The 18,784-nt window shown below is 30.4% G+C and overlaps 2 protein-coding genes across 7 annotated transcripts in view; one reads left to right on the top strand and one right to left on the bottom strand.

Moving 5' to 3' along the window:
- The window catches only part of LOC148626849 (ras-related protein Rab-23-like), a 28,147-nt gene extending 17,670 nt beyond the window's left edge, over positions 1–10,477 (top strand). For all 6 annotated transcript variants that reach the window (XM_088548528.1, XM_088548779.1, XM_088548691.1 and 3 more), the window contains 5 exons: positions 2,649–2,725; positions 4,247–4,326; positions 5,183–5,265; positions 6,830–6,916; positions 7,376–10,477. In XM_088548528.1, the coding sequence (XP_088404654.1) occupies positions 2,649–2,725; positions 4,247–4,326; positions 5,183–5,265; positions 6,830–6,916; positions 7,376–7,569 (521 nt within the window). In that variant the 3' untranslated portion in view covers positions 7,570–10,477. The remainder of the gene's footprint in view (positions 1–2,648; positions 2,726–4,246; positions 4,327–5,182; positions 5,266–6,829; positions 6,917–7,375) is intronic.
- A 1,209-nt stretch (positions 10,478–11,686) lies between these two features.
- Positions 11,687–18,498, bottom strand: LOC148626848 (BAG family molecular chaperone regulator 2-like). Its single transcript, XM_088549081.1, has 2 exons — positions 18,251–18,498; positions 11,687–12,207 (listed from the first exon to the last, which is right to left on the bottom strand). The coding sequence occupies exons 1-2, from the start codon at positions 18,465–18,467 to the stop codon at positions 11,864–11,866; spliced, it is 561 nt and encodes a 186-aa protein (XP_088405207.1). The 5' UTR covers positions 18,468–18,498; the 3' UTR covers positions 11,687–11,863.
- Positions 18,499–18,784: the final 286 nt, after the last annotated feature.

The raw sequence follows: 18,784 nt of genomic DNA, 5'->3' as shown, positions 1-18,784 counted from the left end.
AGATATTGAGCAGTTACATGTATGTCATAGAACTGGAACATCTTACTGTGTTCTTCTTCACAAATGTTGCTCACACTAGGATGATGGATTCTTGGATGAATCTGGTTGCCTTCTGTAGGTCTTTGATGGCTCCATCTTACTTTTCATGAATGGTTGTTGGTATTGTCCATGTTTGTCTTCTTATGTCTTAGGATTTTGTACATATCTGAATGATGTGTTTGGAGTCTTGCTCATCTTTATCACATTGATACTGCATTCAATTTTATAGTTGTAAGTGTGGAATTGATGACTTGCTCACATCTTCTAGGACATCTGCCTTTCCCAGTTCTTATCCCCAGTTCCTCTAAAACTGCTGAATAGATTTTGATAAAACTTTGACATTGTGTACCTCTTTATTTTACTTTAAGGGTTTTTTATATGGTTTCTAAGGATGGAAGTAATGGGTATCAGCTCACAGTTTTTTCTAATTTTTTCAACATTCTTAAACTTAGAAATGTGAAATGATATTGTTCAATTATATTCAGATTTAATCTTACTTATTTGATTTTTTCTGCTGAAAATCATTCGAATTGATTTCTCTATACAATTTAAATTCCCTTCATGAAATTTGTTATACATGTGGATTTTTATTGTACGTGTATTTAAACAGAATTAGTATTAAATCGGGTTGAAAATCTGCAAGTGATTGATTCATATATTGACTCATTCCAAAAATAAATTATTAAGAAATTCTTTTTATAACCACCTTTGCATTTTTTTGTACCATGTTTAGCCAGTTATTGCTTAATGAAAAGTGTACTGCTGAGTATGGTCAAATATTCCTATAACTTAATATAGGATTAGGAACCTGTTACAGCCAGGTAATTCAGTACTGAATTACTGTGAGCAAGCTTACAAAGAGAATATCTCCAATGCTCCATCATGTTAAACATTTAAACTTGATAGTGACAGTATTCATCTTCTTTAATGCACAGTAATTTTTAAAAAAAATGTTTTAAAATGAGTTGTGCTTTTGAGATTTTATCATATGAAACGCCTCTGTTTTATTATTTTCCATTGCGTCTAACAGACAATAATTATCTTTCTGCTTGCACTTCTACTTGCATGTATGATGCCTAAACTTCATGTAAAATGTCATCAAAATCCATTGAGCCTTCTAGGAGGAGTTTACAAGATACCTGTATGTGGTCTAATGCATTGACTGACAGACAGACAGACAGATCAACAGGGTGATTTCTATACACCCCCAAACTTTTCTTGTGTGATATAAAAACTAGGCTAGTGAAATACATACATGTAATAAGTTATATTTAAATAAATGCAACTTTGTTCAAAGAGAAAGTATTTGTATGGAATGCACATTGGAATTTAAAAAAAAAACCTGTTAAAAAAATCTGTTTATTTTTTTAATTTGCAACTGATGAAAAAAGTCGTCCCTGCAATACAATGTATATTTTTGATTCGTGTTTTTTCTCTCCTTGAAGAGAATTTGTGTTTCAATTTGAACATTCAATAATATAAATCTAGATACAATTCTGTTTGAAAGGAATCATTTAATGTTTTCAAATAAGCATCTTGGAAATCCAGGTTTACTTATCTTTTTTCAGTGCTACTGTTAGAATCTGTTGTAAGTTAATAAAAAAATTTTTATTGTCATAATTAATAAGGTAGATAGAAAACTTAATACATGTATTTGGGCACTCAGTCTGTTAATGAGTATGTTGTCTAATTAAGAAAAAAACGTTTGTTCTGATCTTAGTTCATTTCTAGTGTGATTTTGAGAACTTCAAATGTACTTGTAATGTATGTACACTGTACAGATAAAACATTTGATTAAACTTTAATGTACTCTGTAATCTTTCTGACCATTTTTTATAAGATTCAAAGAAAATACCTATCGGACCTTTTAGTCTCTATGAATATTGACATAAAAGATTTTTAATCTAAAGTTCAAGTTCGTTTTTAGAGGCTATTGATTCCTGTAATAATAGTTCAAAGTCCCATTGTAAAGTGACTTAGGGAGGAAATTTCAATACTTCTTTGTGTCCGCTATCCCTACAATAGAGTTATAATATTTAAATCATTAATTAATATTGATAATTTGAAGTATGTGATATTGGAAAACCTAGGGTTAAGGTATTGTGGTTTTTATCAGAAAGTTTTAACATACTGTTATTAAATATTAGTTTGGTGTATGTCTACTCAGTATAACTAACTGACATGTTCAATATTTATTAGTTTTGGTGGTCTACTCTATTTTCTTATTTTTTTAAATTATTTTTTGTATATCTGTTTTGAAAAATAATCTATTGAGGTTATATTTGGTACATACATTGTGTAAGTAAACATCTTCCAACATCTATAGATGTAATGATCCTTCATTGTTTTCCATTGTTGAAAGACTTGATTTTTATCTCAGATTTGATTGAAGTTATTTTAGAATTGTTGATGACGTAGCAGTGAACAACAGGATCATTATTGATAGTTTTGCCAAATTGGAAGTACTTATTTAAATTGAATAGGCTAATATTTCTTTTTGTGCCAGAAATAAATTTGACATTTATAATTGATGAAAGTTAAATATTCCTACTTCAATTAATTTTCAATTAGCCTCACACTTAATGATCTAGTTGGTTTTTAATTCTCAGGTGCTCAAGCATGTGTTCTGGCATTTTCTACAGTGGACAGGGAATCCTTTGAAGCTGTAGAATCGTGGAAGAAAAAGGTAAACACCCATACTGCTATCAACCTGTGTTGGAGAAAAAATGGAAAGACATAATCTAGATTATGAATTATATCATTGGAATGATCTAGGTTGCTTAGTTAGAATTAAAAGATCGCGCTATAGATGTACTTTTAAAAGTTAATCTTTTATTGGTATGCATCTATGAAAAACTGACTGTAAAGTTCTGTTTGATGTGTATCCAGTGGTTTAGAAAATCTCACAAAATGCAGTACAAACATGCCTGAAAAAGTGGAAATAAATTTGGGTGTACTCAAGTGGTCAGAATAGTCGAGGGAACCAAGATAATCAAAGGAACATATTCCAAGCACATAGACCAGACAGGGTAAATACACTCAACAAAGAAAATGAAATAACCAAAATAACATGCACAAAGAAACAAAAAAAAGTAAATTATCAACTCAGGCTCCACTAAAAACAGGGAGCATGTATCAGATGCACCGGTAGGGTAAGCATAAATGATCAGAATGATCACTTAGGAGGTGCAGAAGAAAAGAAATATGTTCATCAAGAAGAGTGCTGAATTGTTTTTTAAAGCTCACTAATAAGCACAAGATAAATATTCAGGTTAAACATTATAGATGGGTTGTCTTGGTTTGGTTAACTTTTAAAAGGATCTGCCTATATCTCCATGAACATACATGCATTAAATAGTCTGTATAGAATCTGTAGGAATATGGCCATTTATATGCATTAGTTTTAGTGCATCTCATGAGTTCACATATTTTATATTTTAAACAGAGAAGGATTAATCAGGAACTACATTAAAATTATTCGAATAAAACTATACTTTATCAATAAAAAGAAACAAGCCAGAACAGAGATAAATTCTGTTGGTGTATCAGGTAGATTTTGGGAGTTTAGAATTTCTGTCCTGTCAATAGGTCATTGTTTTCACATTCTAAAGCCTACAGTTCTAAACAATAACTGTCAAAAAGTCATACTTTAAATCACACATTTTATTTTATGTAGAATAAGAAATTTTTAAATTGCCAAGTTGGATGCTTTTTTATGACCAGAAATTCTACCATTTAGAATTTTATTGTTACTTTTGTGGAATGCATTTTAAAACATCCTATAAACAGATGGCCATTTGAAAAATTATTAACATATTTTAATATTTGTAGCAAAAGATTTTTCTAAATTTATAGCATATTTTTATGATAGATATATTGGGCAAAGTACTTACTACCTTTGCTTTCATGATAAAACTTTGGATACAATGTTGCTTTATTACCAATTATATTAAAGTGGTGTTTACTTTGGTATGTAACCATTCAGTAATGAGTACTGGTGTTCTAACAATGTTGGCATTTTAAAAGTGTCTATTGCTGATTAGCTACCAATAATAATCTATTTTACAGTATTTTTTTTTAACTATTCAAAATTACCAATAGCCTAGTTTTCTTTTTATATTCTTTTTCACTCCATCTAAGTTTGTTATGAAGTTACATAAAGTATTTAATTAAGAATTGTCGGTTTCATTTCATTAATATTTTGTAGGTTGAGGATGAAGTTGGAGAGATTGGTATGGTGATTGTACAGAATAAGATAGATCTCATAGATGATGCAGTAGTCGAGCCGTGAGTTTAGTCAATATAAATGTCACTTAGGCATAATTGAAGAGAAAATATATTGTAGCAAAATGTACATAAAGTATGGTGATGTCATTTACTGTTACATAGGCATAGCACATCTGAAGAATGTGGTATCATTTAATAATTCTTTTCTTTTTTTAATGGGAGAATTGATAGTGAAGAACTAAGCATCTTCACCAAATTTGTGTATAACAGTTTTGTCAAGTCAGTTCACTCATCTAGTTTTTCTATATAGCAAAAACAATTTTTTAAAAGTATATTTTAATTCAGAGATTTAAAGTGGGTGACATCCTGACGTCCTTGAAACAGTATGACATCACAACAAAAAGTAATATCACTGATGACATAGAAGAGTTGTGGTTTGCACAAGATCAAACTTGTACAGTTTGATGTACCAGTAGTTTAAAAACTGTACTTTTCTGATTCTGAGTTGACTACATTTTTACCCTTTTAGACTTTTGTGTGCAACCTGTTAAAACTATTATAGTCACTATGGATGTAGAAAGTTTGGCCAGTCATAAAACCAGGTTTAATCCATCATTTCACTTTAAATGCCTGTACCAAGTCAGGAACATGATTTTTATGGTTTATATTTTATATTACCAGTTAGTACTATTTGATATTGCCCTTTCCGAGTTATGATTATGAGTTGGGTGATTTTTTAAATTATTTTTATTATCTAAATAAATCCTTAGACCAAACTGGTGCAACAGATCCTTTCCTAAGTAGGTGTTAATCATGTTTTTAAATTCACATTTTATGAACTTGGTCATTGAAAAAATTCTCACCAGTTAAGTATTAACCATGCATTTGTGTTAATGTTGATTGTTATTTCTTATAGAGAGGAAGCAGAAAATCTTGCCAAAAGACTACGATTGAGATTCTATAGAACATCAGTAAAAGATAATCTCAACGTTGAAGAAGGTAGGTTTGAAATACATACAATGTCTGTGTACTGTAGATAATTATAGAAAATCTGGCATACAGTGATGTATGAACCAGTAAATAATTTTAATTTTTTGTCACTTTTATCACAGTTTCCACTTTACAGAAATATTTTACATGATTATCTATTTATTGTCTTCCTGTTTAACACATGATAAAAATTTACAAGATTTTAGGTGTGTCATTGGCACACAATCACTTGGGTAAGTGAAGCATAAGGATTCAAGGGACAATAATATAAATAATAATCTCCCTTATTTAAACAGGATAACATATTTAGTTACATAACTAGTTTACAATATGGTCCTGCATTATATACATGTTTACAGCGTAAATTATAAAAGTTACAATATAGCAATAACATATAAACAATGTTTGACTAGCAATACAAATAAACTAATGACCATAATATTGTTGTAAATACATTTTTTAAGAAAGATTCTATGGTTGTACAATTTTTTTAAGTTCCATTCAGATCATTCCATAGATAACTACCAGAAATAATAAAAGATCATTTATAATACTTTGTTTTTGATTTTGGGACATATAATAAATTTTGGGTACTTGTCTCTTTGATTTTGAACTAACTTGATGAACATATTTATGCAGAACTAAACATAAAATATTTCAAACACCTCATAACTCCTATTTTCTTGGATATATTTTTAGTTAAACAATCAATATGATATGACCAAGTCAATGAACAATCAATGTTTAGTCCTAACAGCTTAGCTACATCAACAGTTTCAATAACAATATTATTAACTTCAATATTTATTTTTCTACATTTTGCCAGTCGCTGTTTTGTACCTATTAACATACACTGTGTTTTCTTAAGATTCATTGTTAATTTATTATCTTTCATCCACTGCATTGAATTATAAAGATCTGCTTTTAATTTATTCTCAATCGTATCAATCAACTTTCCTGAAGGGTCATCCACATAAATAATAGCATATGAAAATTTTAAACATTTTAAACATAGGTATATTTACAAATTCTGGTACTAAATGTTTGCACGAGATCATAGTAGGATGAACAGACATTTGTGTGGCTGGAAGAAAAATCTGATAGTTAATGTGTTTTGCTTTTAAGAGGGTGTCCATGTAAAAACCAGGCCGTGGGTTGCACATGACAAATTTTGTTTTCAGAAATTTTTCATCCATTTCATATCATAAATGCATCCTTTCTCAAAGTTGAATTTTAACTGCAACAGTTTAAGAGAAAAAATTTCAGAGGAAGCATTAAAATTCATTGAAAAAGGGAGAAAACATTACTTAGGTGCAAAATTCAATTTCTTTGTTAGGGAATTTTAAAATCGTTTTCTAAGCCATCAGTTGTCACATTAAAAAATATCTATTGACTATTTGACATATATATGACATAAACATTACATTGGAACAAAAAATTCAGTGGGATAAAATTTACAATGTGCCACCCATATCATAGAAACTGCCAGATTTCTACATGGACAGCCTCTTAATTTCTTTCCTTCAATTTTTAACAGATTAAAGAAAATTTAAGACTAAACTTGATTTTTTAGTGTTCAGATATTTAGCAGAAAAGTATCTGGAACAGATAAATGAAGTCGAGGAGGAGGAACAGTATTTACCAAAGTCTATAGGGACCAGTAAGTGAACAGTAGTTACCTTTAAGTTTTCCCAAGAATCTATAACAACTCCAGGTTTCTGCATTTAAAGATTAAAAAAAATTGGAGGCTGCTCTTTTAAACTCCTCAACTAAATTCTGCAATTTTTGTGAATTCAAACAAAGAAATTAAATTTTTTTCTAACCTTAGGGGAGGTAAGACTGGAAAAAAACTTCATGCCCTGCAGTAACAACACCATGGAGTCAGTAATGAATTCTTCAAATCATTTCTTTTTCAATTACCAGTACCAGGTGGCTTAAAATAATAATTTACAGACAGCCTCAGTTGATAAAGTGATTAAATCCTTTTTCTTGCAGGTAAACATTCCAACAAGGGAGATTACTAACATATTATCACTACCAAAATGTATACAGAAAGATTTTCTTTTTGCCATTAATCTGTAAGTCAGATACTTCTATATTTTCACAATTCATTTTTCAGGTTTAATGGACCCAGAGCCAATGAACCATATCAAAGACAATAATGTTAAACATAAAGAGAAGAATGGCACGAAACATAACAAACATAAATATAAAAATCATCACCATGACGATGGCGCAATCAAATTAGAACCTAGCAAAAGACGGACGAAGGGTAAAAAATCTGTTGTCAAAGAAAAATGTGTAATATTGTAGCACGAAGAAATTGTTTGAATGGAATGTTCTGGATTTCTGAATGTTCTTCAACTCATTGTATGTCTATTGGCTTTGGTCATAGATGAGAAGTTCTGGTACTTTCTGGACGAGGAAATGAACAGGACTTCCAACATGAAACAATGAATGGTTAAATGTATTGGTTTTAGAAAAAGTGGTCATGTGTCTGTCAGATTGAAAATACAAATGGCCCAGATCTGCCTTTTTTAATGCAATATCAATTTTATGATCTGATTATGTTTTTATTTTCCATCTGTGATAATTTTTACAAGATTTGTCTCCAACATTATAAAAAAATGTCTTTTGCATTCTATATATTATCATAAATGTTTTCTAACACCTAATTTGTCATCAGTTATTAATTTTAATTATTAGTTAAACATCATAATATAATATTATAAAGAATGTTACAAGATGTAATCAGTTCTTTGTTGAAATTTGTGACCAGTCTTTACTAATCTTGCTTTAATAAAAACAGTATGTGAAACCTTTACTAGCCAACTCACCATTGGCAAGTGAAACTGCATTTTGCTAGCTAGTGAGCACCCCTCAAGAAAGCTAGAGATGATTTCCTATGTAGTATTTAAATGATACTTGACAATGCTATTTATCTTAAACATTGCTGTCAACCTGACACTTCATATTCAGTGTTTAATGATTGTACTTAATCTGGTTAGTGAAATTTAATTTTGGTGAGATGAAATTAAAAGTTAATCTTTGATTCGACATGAAGAATAAAAAAAAAGATACACAGTGACATGTTCTTACTTTCGTCAGAGTAATATGCTGAAATGACAGTTTAAATGAAATAAAATTAATAAAAATGAGGTTATTTAATGTAATGACCAGTTGCTATTTTTTTTTTTGTATTTATGCTGAGATATGGTAACGTGTTAAATTACAACACTGACCATTCAGCAAGCTCACAATATTTGAGGAGTCTGATGTAAAGTGATTCCAGAATGGGAAATAGTAAGGAACTATAAAGGACCTCATTAATATATAAATCTGACTTTTCTCAGCAATTATAGTTTAACATTTCCATCATACGTAACTTCAGTTGAAGACATCCATATTTCACTTCAATTATAAAAGTATTAACAATTAACACCTTATATGGTACTTTTAGAGTGTTCTGTTTGACTGAGATGCAGATTGTCTCCCTTGAATATTGTATATCTTTGGTTGTGCAATAGTAATATTATATTAAATGTGCTTATGGTTGTAAATGGAATGACATATTCTGTGTATAGTAACATTATTTCTATTGTTAAATGCTAAAATATTTCCCTGTACAATTTGCCATTGTGTTTGTAATGTTTTTTTTTATCTTTTTTTTTATATAATGCTTACACTTTTTCATATTCAAATACTGTAAGTAAATTTAAGGTTTTCCCAGCTTTTAATATGCATTTAACTATGATGCAAATTACAAGGCAGAAGTGGACTACAATATACATTTCTTTAAAACTTTCTTCTATTCGATGAACATAAAAATTCACAGAAAAAGAGAAATAAACAGCTCATTGTCATGATTACCACCTCTATGAAAATATGTGTGTTTATCTCGCAGCAAGCTGCTTTCACTTGTACAAAAAATGTATCATTGGTACAATAATATTTTTTAAAACTTTTTTTTCATAGAATATTTTTTTTTAATGCTCAGCTTTATTTTTTATAGTGAATTTTTGTGGAAAACTGCTGAAAAAAAAGTTTGAGTTAAGTTGAAATTATGTGTAATAATCAGGTTTTATTGCTGAGTTTAGTGATTTTTTTCTTTTTGTATATATGTAAAATGTTTAAAAAAGTACATCAAATTTAAGGTGCTGTTACCTTTATAGACAATTTTTTATATGCGCTAATAAAACAATTTTGTTTTTATCGTCAAAAATGCAATGATTGTATATTTCAATCGGTTGTACAATAAGTATTTGCATAGCTTTGATGTGCTTTGTTTGAGACAAGTTTTTTTTACAGAGTTTTATATAGGACTTGTTCTAGGTACTTGTTACAAGTCTCTATCTAAATTGCAAGTAATAAACATTTGCCATTCCACCAGGAATTGAAAAGAATATTTTTTTACATGTAAGTTTTCATTTACTTATAAAACACAAATTTCATTTGCAAGTATAATCTTAAGATATTGGGAAGAGTCATTTTAGTAAGTATCAGTTATGAATATTAATCTAAAAAAAAGCCAAAAAAACAAATAAACAGATTGTACAGGTCTTTTAGCTCTATACAATTCTTTATTATTCTCAGACAACTATGTGTGCATGAGAGTGTTGCTTAAGCACATACATGTAGAAGAACTGTGGTAAAAAATTATTTTAAGGTCACAATCAATATCATTTAAGGTTCTAATATTCTAAGATTTACCAATTCTAGTACACATTACAGAGAGAGGATATATCCTTTATTTTATTAGGATCATACCTTTAATAAGATGATATATATACTTAAATATGTTGAGTACTATTTTAAGGCATATAAAGTTTGTGACATGTTTCATTACAGGATATAGATTGAAAACTATTTTGACTGCCCTATGAAGAACTTGTTGATTGTAACATTGATGTTTTAATATAATCCTGTGAGATATCTACTTAAGATGTATACAATGTTTTCCAGTCAATTTAATCTTATTACATGTTAATTAGTAATAGGACAGGGTACAACACAAAATTTTATCTGTCTCAATGTTTCTTTTCACTGAACTTGTATTTCTACTTTTTTTATTTTTACATACATTTGCTACTCTGTTGGATTCAATGCACATCAAAATCAATAATTTTGTACTAACATTTTAATTTTGTACTTATAAAGTACTCATTATTGAGTGTTTATCATAAGTTGTTCATATTTAATTTTGATAAATTTTGAAGAACTAGTTGAGTGTGTTTTATTTCTTCCCTATATAAAGAAGACATTTTATTTGAAATATGGAAATGAAATAAACTTGAGATAATTGCCAAAACAACCACATAATACAGATACAAATTACATTTTCAATTCTCACTTAGCTCTGCTATGCAACTAACATATTTTAATTTTCACATAATTACTAAATAATCTTACTTCAAGCTATTGTGTTAAAAATTTGTTTAGAAAATCCATAAAATTTAATTCGGTTTTCTGTCTTCCTTCCAACAGCTTCGTTTCACATTACTGTGAAACCCGATACTCACACGATTGAATAGTTGATACATCTTGTTTATTATTTTTTTATCCTAGAGATTTCCTCTACACATGGAATGATATGAATGTACAATTCAAGTTCATACTTGTAAATATCTTTTTTTCACTTATGGAATTAAAAAAAAAAAACATGAATAGAACTAAATCATGCTTAACTAAAATTTAAAGATGAAATTTAATTAGAGCAAGTTAATAAGGATCATGGTTTTTCTTACGTGCTACTTACAATACCTGATTAAATTCCATAGAACTTTTAAGGGGTTTATAAATTTTGGGAGCATGTTTACCTTTAATAAAGGACACACCAAATCTGCATAAAAAACAAGATCCATGTGTCCCCTTCTCCAGAGAAAAGTGTATACCCCATAAGGTATACAAAGAGTGTATTATTGAAATGGTTGCAAAGTATGGATGTCAACATTTTCATCAAATGAAAGTGTGAGACTAGTTGAATAAAAAAAACAAAAATAAGAGGGTTCTTGTAGGGTCATGTGCTTGAAATTTTTTAAGTTCCATAACTCTTATAAAATTGATGAATCAAAATTCAAATGTAGTAGGATGTAGTGATTTTTACTTTCATTCCTACAAAATTTAAACAAAATCTGACTCGGAAGAGTTGTAATTAACTGTCAGACAATAGGCACTAATCAGTCGAGACGTTCTGATGTAGGTATAATACATTCGAGTTCAGGTAACAATCAGTACATGTCATTTTCACAATTGTTGTATATAACTTATACATATTGTATAATATCTTCTAGATATATTTCTGATAATGACTTCTTGATTAAACTTACATGTTGATCAGCACAAACCATTAATACCACCAGTAATCTTTTGTAAAACACAAAGCTTCACAAAATGCAATTTGATGCATTGTACTAGAATATAAAATCAAGACTGGAATGCCATTTATATTTAAAAACAACAGATTAGACACATGTAAGATAAACAGTATGGTTAAACCTGACAACAGATCAGACACATGTACCGGTAGAATATACTATGGTTAAACTGGACAACCGGTCAGATACATGTAGATGAATAGCATGGTTAAACCTGAGATATATTCAATGTACTAAGTTTCTTCTGGAAAACTGTTAAAATTATTGATCATTTCTTTCAATTTTTTTCTAATCGCTTTTTGATCATCTGCCGTACAGTCTAGAATAATTCCCTGAAATCTGTGATCAACTATATTCCCTTCATTTTCTGAAGAACAAGCATTTAAATAAGATTTTGCTTGGTCCACTGATTTCTTTTTTCCAGAACTCATGTCTTCATTTAAACTGTTCAGAATGTCTTTAATCCTCTGTAATGCTGTCTCCTGAATGTCGTTTCTAGGAGTAGTAACACTTATCTCAATGGTCAAACACCTACAAATTAGTCTTTCTGCATTTGCTTCCAATTCCTCTTGTTCATCTAAAACATAAATATTAGCAAAATCATCTTTAATGCTTTCTAACAAGTTCAGTCAAAATTTTATATTTATATGTCTTCATCTTTCACTTTCAAATTAACCAATATTGCAAAAATATCGAGCAACAAATCTGGCTATATTTGCTTTGAATCTTGTTTGTCCTATTACGAACTCGCCCGGAGTCTTTTCCCCCTATATTATTTAAGTAAGAATATTTTATCCATCTATAACTGGCAACAAGAAAGAGATACATGTATATATTTTACATTTATTTTTTTGTTGTTGCATTTGATAGCATATATGCTTGTTGTCTTTTGTCCTATTTGTTATGTGGCGAACGGCCTACCTGCGTTGTAGTAGGTAGTGAGATTTAAATAGCCAGTTAATTGACTTGGCTAAAGGATTAATTCTTTAGCCGAATCGGTTTGTCGCTGGCTTGTCATCGAGCTGACTAGGGTTCGATCCTCAGTGGTGGAGTATAATTTTGTGAGTCAAATCATGCTTTCCTGTTACATTTGGCGCCCAACTAAAAAACCCATGGTTTGTATTCTGTATAAATCTTAAGAATTTATTCCGAATACAACAGATTTTTATAGTTCGTTTTATTGTTGTACTTCCCACCACTGACACAGGTAAGAAGAAGTGTTACAAACATGTTTAACCCTGCCACATACTTAATGTGCCTGTCCAAAGCCAGGAACCTGTAGTCCAGTGGTTGTCATTATTTTTTTATGTTCATTGTTATTCATTTAACATTTTTTTCTATACATTAGGTCAATTTTCATCTTTAATGAATATTTTCACTTCATTTATTTTAGGGCCTTTTACAGCTTGCTTTATGGTATGGGTTTTGCCCATCATTGAAGACCATGTGGTAACCTTTTGAAGTATAATTCTTCGTTGCTTGGCTTTTGGTGGAAGACTATCTCAATGGCAATCATACTATCATCTTTTTTATAACTGTCCTCAGGTAATAATTAATTATGATAGATGACTGTGTTACATATAATTTTGTTTAATGGGTTGTTTATATAAATACAACTGAATTATAATTGATTACCCACATGAGAATATCTCCAAGATACCAGTTCATCCATGTGCATAAATTCATGTAATGTCAAAATAATGATAGACAACCTCATGATTATTGTCAAAAAAATAACTTAAGCTAAATCATGTATTAATGATATAAAATGTATAGAGAATTTATAATTCACTGGCAACAGGGACTTTATAAACACTTCCTTCTGGCACCTGTGATTCCTTAGGGAGCATCTGGTGTTCCTGCGAAATTGTGTAACCATTTTCAATAATGTCTTCATTTTCTTTAATATTTTACCAAGTAAAACAAAAACTTCAACAAAATTTATATATAGATCAAACAGACCCAAAGGGCAAAGTGGCCCTTGGCAAAATGACTAAAGTGAACAGGTTGTTAAGGCAAACAGACCAGATGATGCAAGCCATTTTGGCCACACTACCACCTCGGCCATAGTTATCTCGGCAACAGTATGTTCTGTCCATACATTTTAAAATATTGTCCATACATGTAGTTATACATATCACATAAATGTCGTCCCCTAATGCACATTTGTCTCTATAAGCTTTCATAAGTAGTGTAACTTATTTACATGTACCATTTTATGTTTGCTAGATTGATGTATATATCCATTTAGCTACATATTAACCCTTAATATATATTTCTTTTTTAAGGCCCTCTTACACTATATGATGAATAAGGGTAACAACAAATTACTAAACACTAATTCGATCCATAATCAAGTCCAAAATAAATCTGGCAAAATAGATATTACACCACCAGTTGGAAATGAGCAATCAAACTGCTAAAGAATTATCATACAAAATAGAAAAGTCACCTGTCAGATCAAGATTATTTTGAATGAGCCAATATGAATATTCATGTATACAATGAATAAAGTGCATTCAGAAGAATTTTTTAACGTCAAACAAACAAGAACAAAATATAATACTGAATGAACCAAAATGTTCTGCTTATGATCTCAACCAATTGAAAACAGGTAGTTAATGACTAGAAGAATGCTACTGTTACAAGCCTTCCATACAAGACACTTACATGTACATCAGTGTTTAAAAAATTGGTATCATGACTTTTAACTACCAGTATCCTACTGCTATATGTGTACACTAAATTCTTGGCCATTGTCATTTAGAATAGTATAATTGTTTTCTTTGTTTCTCAAGTTCCAATATATCTATAATGCTATTTCACGAAAGAAACATGATGGCAGTGATTAATAATGAACCTATATGTAACTTGTTCACAAAGCATATATAAACTGAATTAATATTGAGAACATCTTATGGCCAAGATGACTAAAAAATGTGACTAGTTACCCCAACAAATTTATCTAACCTGTATCAATATTATTGGTGGAACGACTGATATTGACAACCTGGAAAAAATGTATGTGCAAGTGTTTCACCAATTATTAACTACACTGACTAATAATGACTAGAGCTCAATAGGAGCCTTTGCTTGAATATTGGAAATGACAACTATGTACAACGTAAAATTTTCTAAAGTTACTGTCTTAAAATTATGTTTATCTTTATTATTAAGCACTGGTGATACTCTGATTTTAGAACTTTCAATGGTTGTAAACAAGTTTGCTCCCTAATGAAACAACAACCTTTCAGTATCTCTCTCCCCATTAAGATTAATGGGACTATAAAGGTTACAGACCACCAATTCAACCAATGAGCATTTGGAACGTACGCAAAAATAGTCCTACGCAGAAATTACCCCTGTTCCTCATAGTGCTGTGAAAAAAGTTCTCATCTTATTTAAAAAATTTAAACAGTTTCTGAAAGGAAAAACATTTCTGTACATTTTATAGGTGCATTTTGCTTCTTGTGATGTGAAGCCTAATCTCCATAATGATTTTTAAATATACCCCTATCTTGTGAAAACACTGAGATTTCCCATGCTATTTATAGACACTTCACTTCCGGTGACCAGTACTGCACTGCAAGTCTGCTAACCCCACATGCCATTCTGAGGATTGTGAGCTGACATATGTAGAATCATGCTGATATATAGTCCTCTGCAGGTTAAAGTTAAGGTAAAGTCCAGAGAAGCCATTGAATATTGTGAAATTAGCATAGAAGCCTATGGAAAGTGGAATTAGTGGTTTTTAGCCTTAAGCTGAAGCCATGGCAAAATGAAAAGTTTCTTGAAATAGCTTTAAACTACTTGAAGATCTTGTTAACTTTGCCATGAGAGGAATACACTACAAAAATCCTTCAAAATATGCATTTTTTTAAGTTATAGGTCCAAATTATGGAAAATTGGTCTTTTTGGCTGATTTTTATGTCCTATCTTGTAAAAAGTGTAGAAAATTTAGTAAAAATATCAAATATTAAACTTTGAGGGCTATATTTACCTAAATATGATGGTAATAAGCACTTGAAATCAAGTTTTGTGTAGATTTGAGCAAAAATTAGGTTAGAAATGAGGAAAAACTCACTTTCATTACTGCGGTTAAGGCCATATCAGCATTCCCCTATGGCAACATGGAAAATCCATTATTGAGTACTTTTTTTGCTTTAGGTGCCCTTTACTGGTCATGTTTTAATGTGAAAACAATGTATTTACAAATTTAAAGCCAAATATATCACCTTTTGTGAAAATTTAAAGATTTAGGATTTTTGACATGTGATCAAGAAAAAGGGGGAGGCATGTCAGAAATAAATTTTTAAAAATAGACCAATTTCTCAGAAAATGATTACTTTTAAAACTATTTCTTCATTAATATTGTTAAAAAACAAGTTGTGATTGATATTTTTTATTTGAAAAGTCAGAAAAAGTTCTTTGCAAATATTTAATGCATTTAAGTATGGTAGAATATTGTCACTTTTTTGCTCGCACAACTTGGTTACCCTATATTTAAAAATCAAATATTTAAAAAAGTGCTTGTCACATTTCACTGAAACTTTGCAAATGCATTCAGTATGTGTGTAGGAAGATACCTGTATAGTTATTTATTTTTTCTAAGACAAAAAGTGACTCTTTAGGTTACAGACCACCAATTCAACCAATGAGCATTCGGAACGTACGCAAAAATAGTCCTACGCAAAAATTACCCCTGTTCCTCATAGTGCTGTGAAAAAAGTTCTCATCTTATTTAAAAAATTTAAACAGTTTCTGAAAGGAAAAACATTTCTGTACATTTTATAGGTGCATTTTGCTTCTTGTGATGTGAAGCCTAATCTCCATAATGATTTTTATATATACCCCTATCTTGTGAAAACACTGGGATTTCCCATGCTATTTATAGACCCTTCACTTCCGGTGACCAGTACTGCACTGCAAGTCTGCTAACCCCACATGCCATTCTGAGGATTGTGAGCTGACATATGTAGAATCATGCTGATATATAGTCCTCTGCAGGTTAAAGTTAAGGTAAAGTCCAGAGAAGCCATTGAATATTGTGAAATTAGCATAGAAGCCTATGGAAAGTTGAATTAGTGGTTTTTAGCCTTAAGATGAAGCCATGGCAAAATGAAAAATTTCTTGAAATAGCTTTAAACTACTTGAAGATCTTGTTAACTTTGCCATGAGAGGAATACACTACAAAAATCCTTCAAAATATGCATTTTTTTAAGTTATAGGTCCAAATTATGGAAAATTGGTCTTTTTGGCTGATTTTTATGTCCTATCTTGTAAAAAGTGTAGAAAATTTAGTAAAAATATCAAATATTAAACTTTGAGGGCTATATTTACCTAAATATGGTGGTAATAAGCACTTGAAATCAAGTTTTGTGTAGATTTGAGCAAAAATTAGGTTAGAAATGAGGAAAAACTCACTTTCATTACTGGGGTTAAGGCCATATCAGCATTCCCCTATGGCAACATGGAAAATCCATTATTGAGTACTTTTTTTGCTTTAGGTGCCCTTTACTGGTCATGTTTTAATGTGAAAACACTGTACTTACAAATTTAAAGCCAAATATATCACCTTTTGTGAAAATTTAAAGATTTAGGATTTTTGACATGTGATCAAGAAAAAGGGGGAGGCATGTCAGAAATAAATTTTTAAAAATAGACCAATTTCTCAGAAAATGATTACTTTTAAAACTATTTCTTCATTAATGTTGTTAAAAACAAGTTGTGATTGATATATTTATTTGAAAAGTCAGAAAAAGTTCTTTGCAAATATTTAATGCATTTAAGTATGGTAGAATATTGTCACTTTTTTGCTCGCACAACTTGGTTACCCTATATTTAAAAATCAAATACTTAAAAAAGTGCTTGTCACATTTCACTGAAACTTTGCAAATGCATTCAGTATGTGTGTAGGAAGATACCTGTATAGTTATTTATTTTTTCTAAGACAAAAAGTGACTCTTTAGGTTACAGACCACCAATTCAACCAATGAGCATTCGGAACGTACGCAAAAATAGTCCTACGCAAAAATTACCCCTGTTCCTCATAGTGCTGTGAAAAAAGTTCTCATCTTATTTAAAAAATTTAAACAGTTTCTGAAAGGAAAAACATTTCTGTACATTTTATAGGTGCATTTTGCTTCTTGTGATGTGAAGCCTAATCTCCATAATGATTTTTATATATACCCCTATCTTGTGAAAACACTGGGATTTCCCATGCTATTTATAGACCCTTCACTTCCGGTGACCAGTACTGCACTGCAAGTCTGCTAACCCCACATGCCATTCTGAGGATTGTGAGCTGACATATGTAGAATCATGCTGATATATAGTCCTCTGCAGGTTAAAGTTAAGGTAAAGTCCAGAGAAGCCATTGAATATTGTGAAATTAGCATAGAAGCCTATGGAAAGTGGAATTAGTGGTTTTTAGCCTATAAACTTTTGTCTTCTTTAGCTTTGCAATGAAATTTAAAAAAAATATAATTATAATTTTGCAAAAACATTACGAAAAATTATCAAGCACTGGTCAGGACAGTCTATATGAAATTCCACATTAATCTTAGTAGGAAGAAGCATTGAAGGAGATATGACTTAAAGAGTTATAATAATGCATGTACCATTTGAAAGTTCCAGGTTTAAATCATTATCTTGTATTTTCTGCAAAGTGGCTAGAAGGGCCTCTTTTTCTTGTTCCATGGTAATTGCCTGCTCTCTCATTTTCTCAACCCTTCTTTCCACATCATCCATAAGGTTTCTGACATATAATTCATCATTTTCCGCACCCTTTCCGTCAACACTGACAACAGCGAGAGCTTGTTTATCGTCTGCCGCCATTTATACTGGTCTAAGATGAGTTAAGCGAAAAATCATACTGGTAACCAGTCCGTTTCGAGCGGTCTCACTAATTACCAACAGGAGGCGTCAAAAAGCGACAAGAAACTGATTTAGCAACAAGAAGTTTAATTATCGACAAGAAACTAGAAAATATCAACAAGAGGAGAGAGACTATATTTATTTGCTGTTTGAATTATAAAAAGATGAAAAAAAATAGATATTTCCCAACCCCAAGCTCATGTTACCAGTCACATGCAGTGTACAAAATCACTCTGGCAGAGCAAAAAGGAAAAAAATTACTCTGTTGCAAAAATTTA

The sequence above is a fragment of the Perna viridis genome, chromosome 1 (assembly GCF_037379345.1).
Source record: "Perna viridis isolate PV_CMFRI_1.1 ecotype Kerala chromosome 1, ASM3737934v1, whole genome shotgun sequence".
NCBI classification, from domain to species: domain Eukaryota; kingdom Metazoa; phylum Mollusca; class Bivalvia; order Mytilida; family Mytilidae; genus Perna; species Perna viridis.
The sequence above is the reverse complement of the archived record's forward strand: the minus strand, read 5'-3'. Positions and strand labels throughout refer to the sequence as shown.

What these genes read in the sequence shown, in the direction of transcription:
- LOC148626848 (XM_088549081.1), bottom strand. Translation starts at nt 18,467, where the DNA reads ATGGCGGCAGACGATAAACAAGCTCTCGCTGTTGTCAGTGTTGACGGA. An exon ending in AAACCTGGAACTTTCAAATG is followed by an intron (nt 12,208 to 18,250) that starts GTACATGCATTA and finishes TTTATGTTTTAG; the next exon opens with ATGAACAAGAGGAATTGGAA.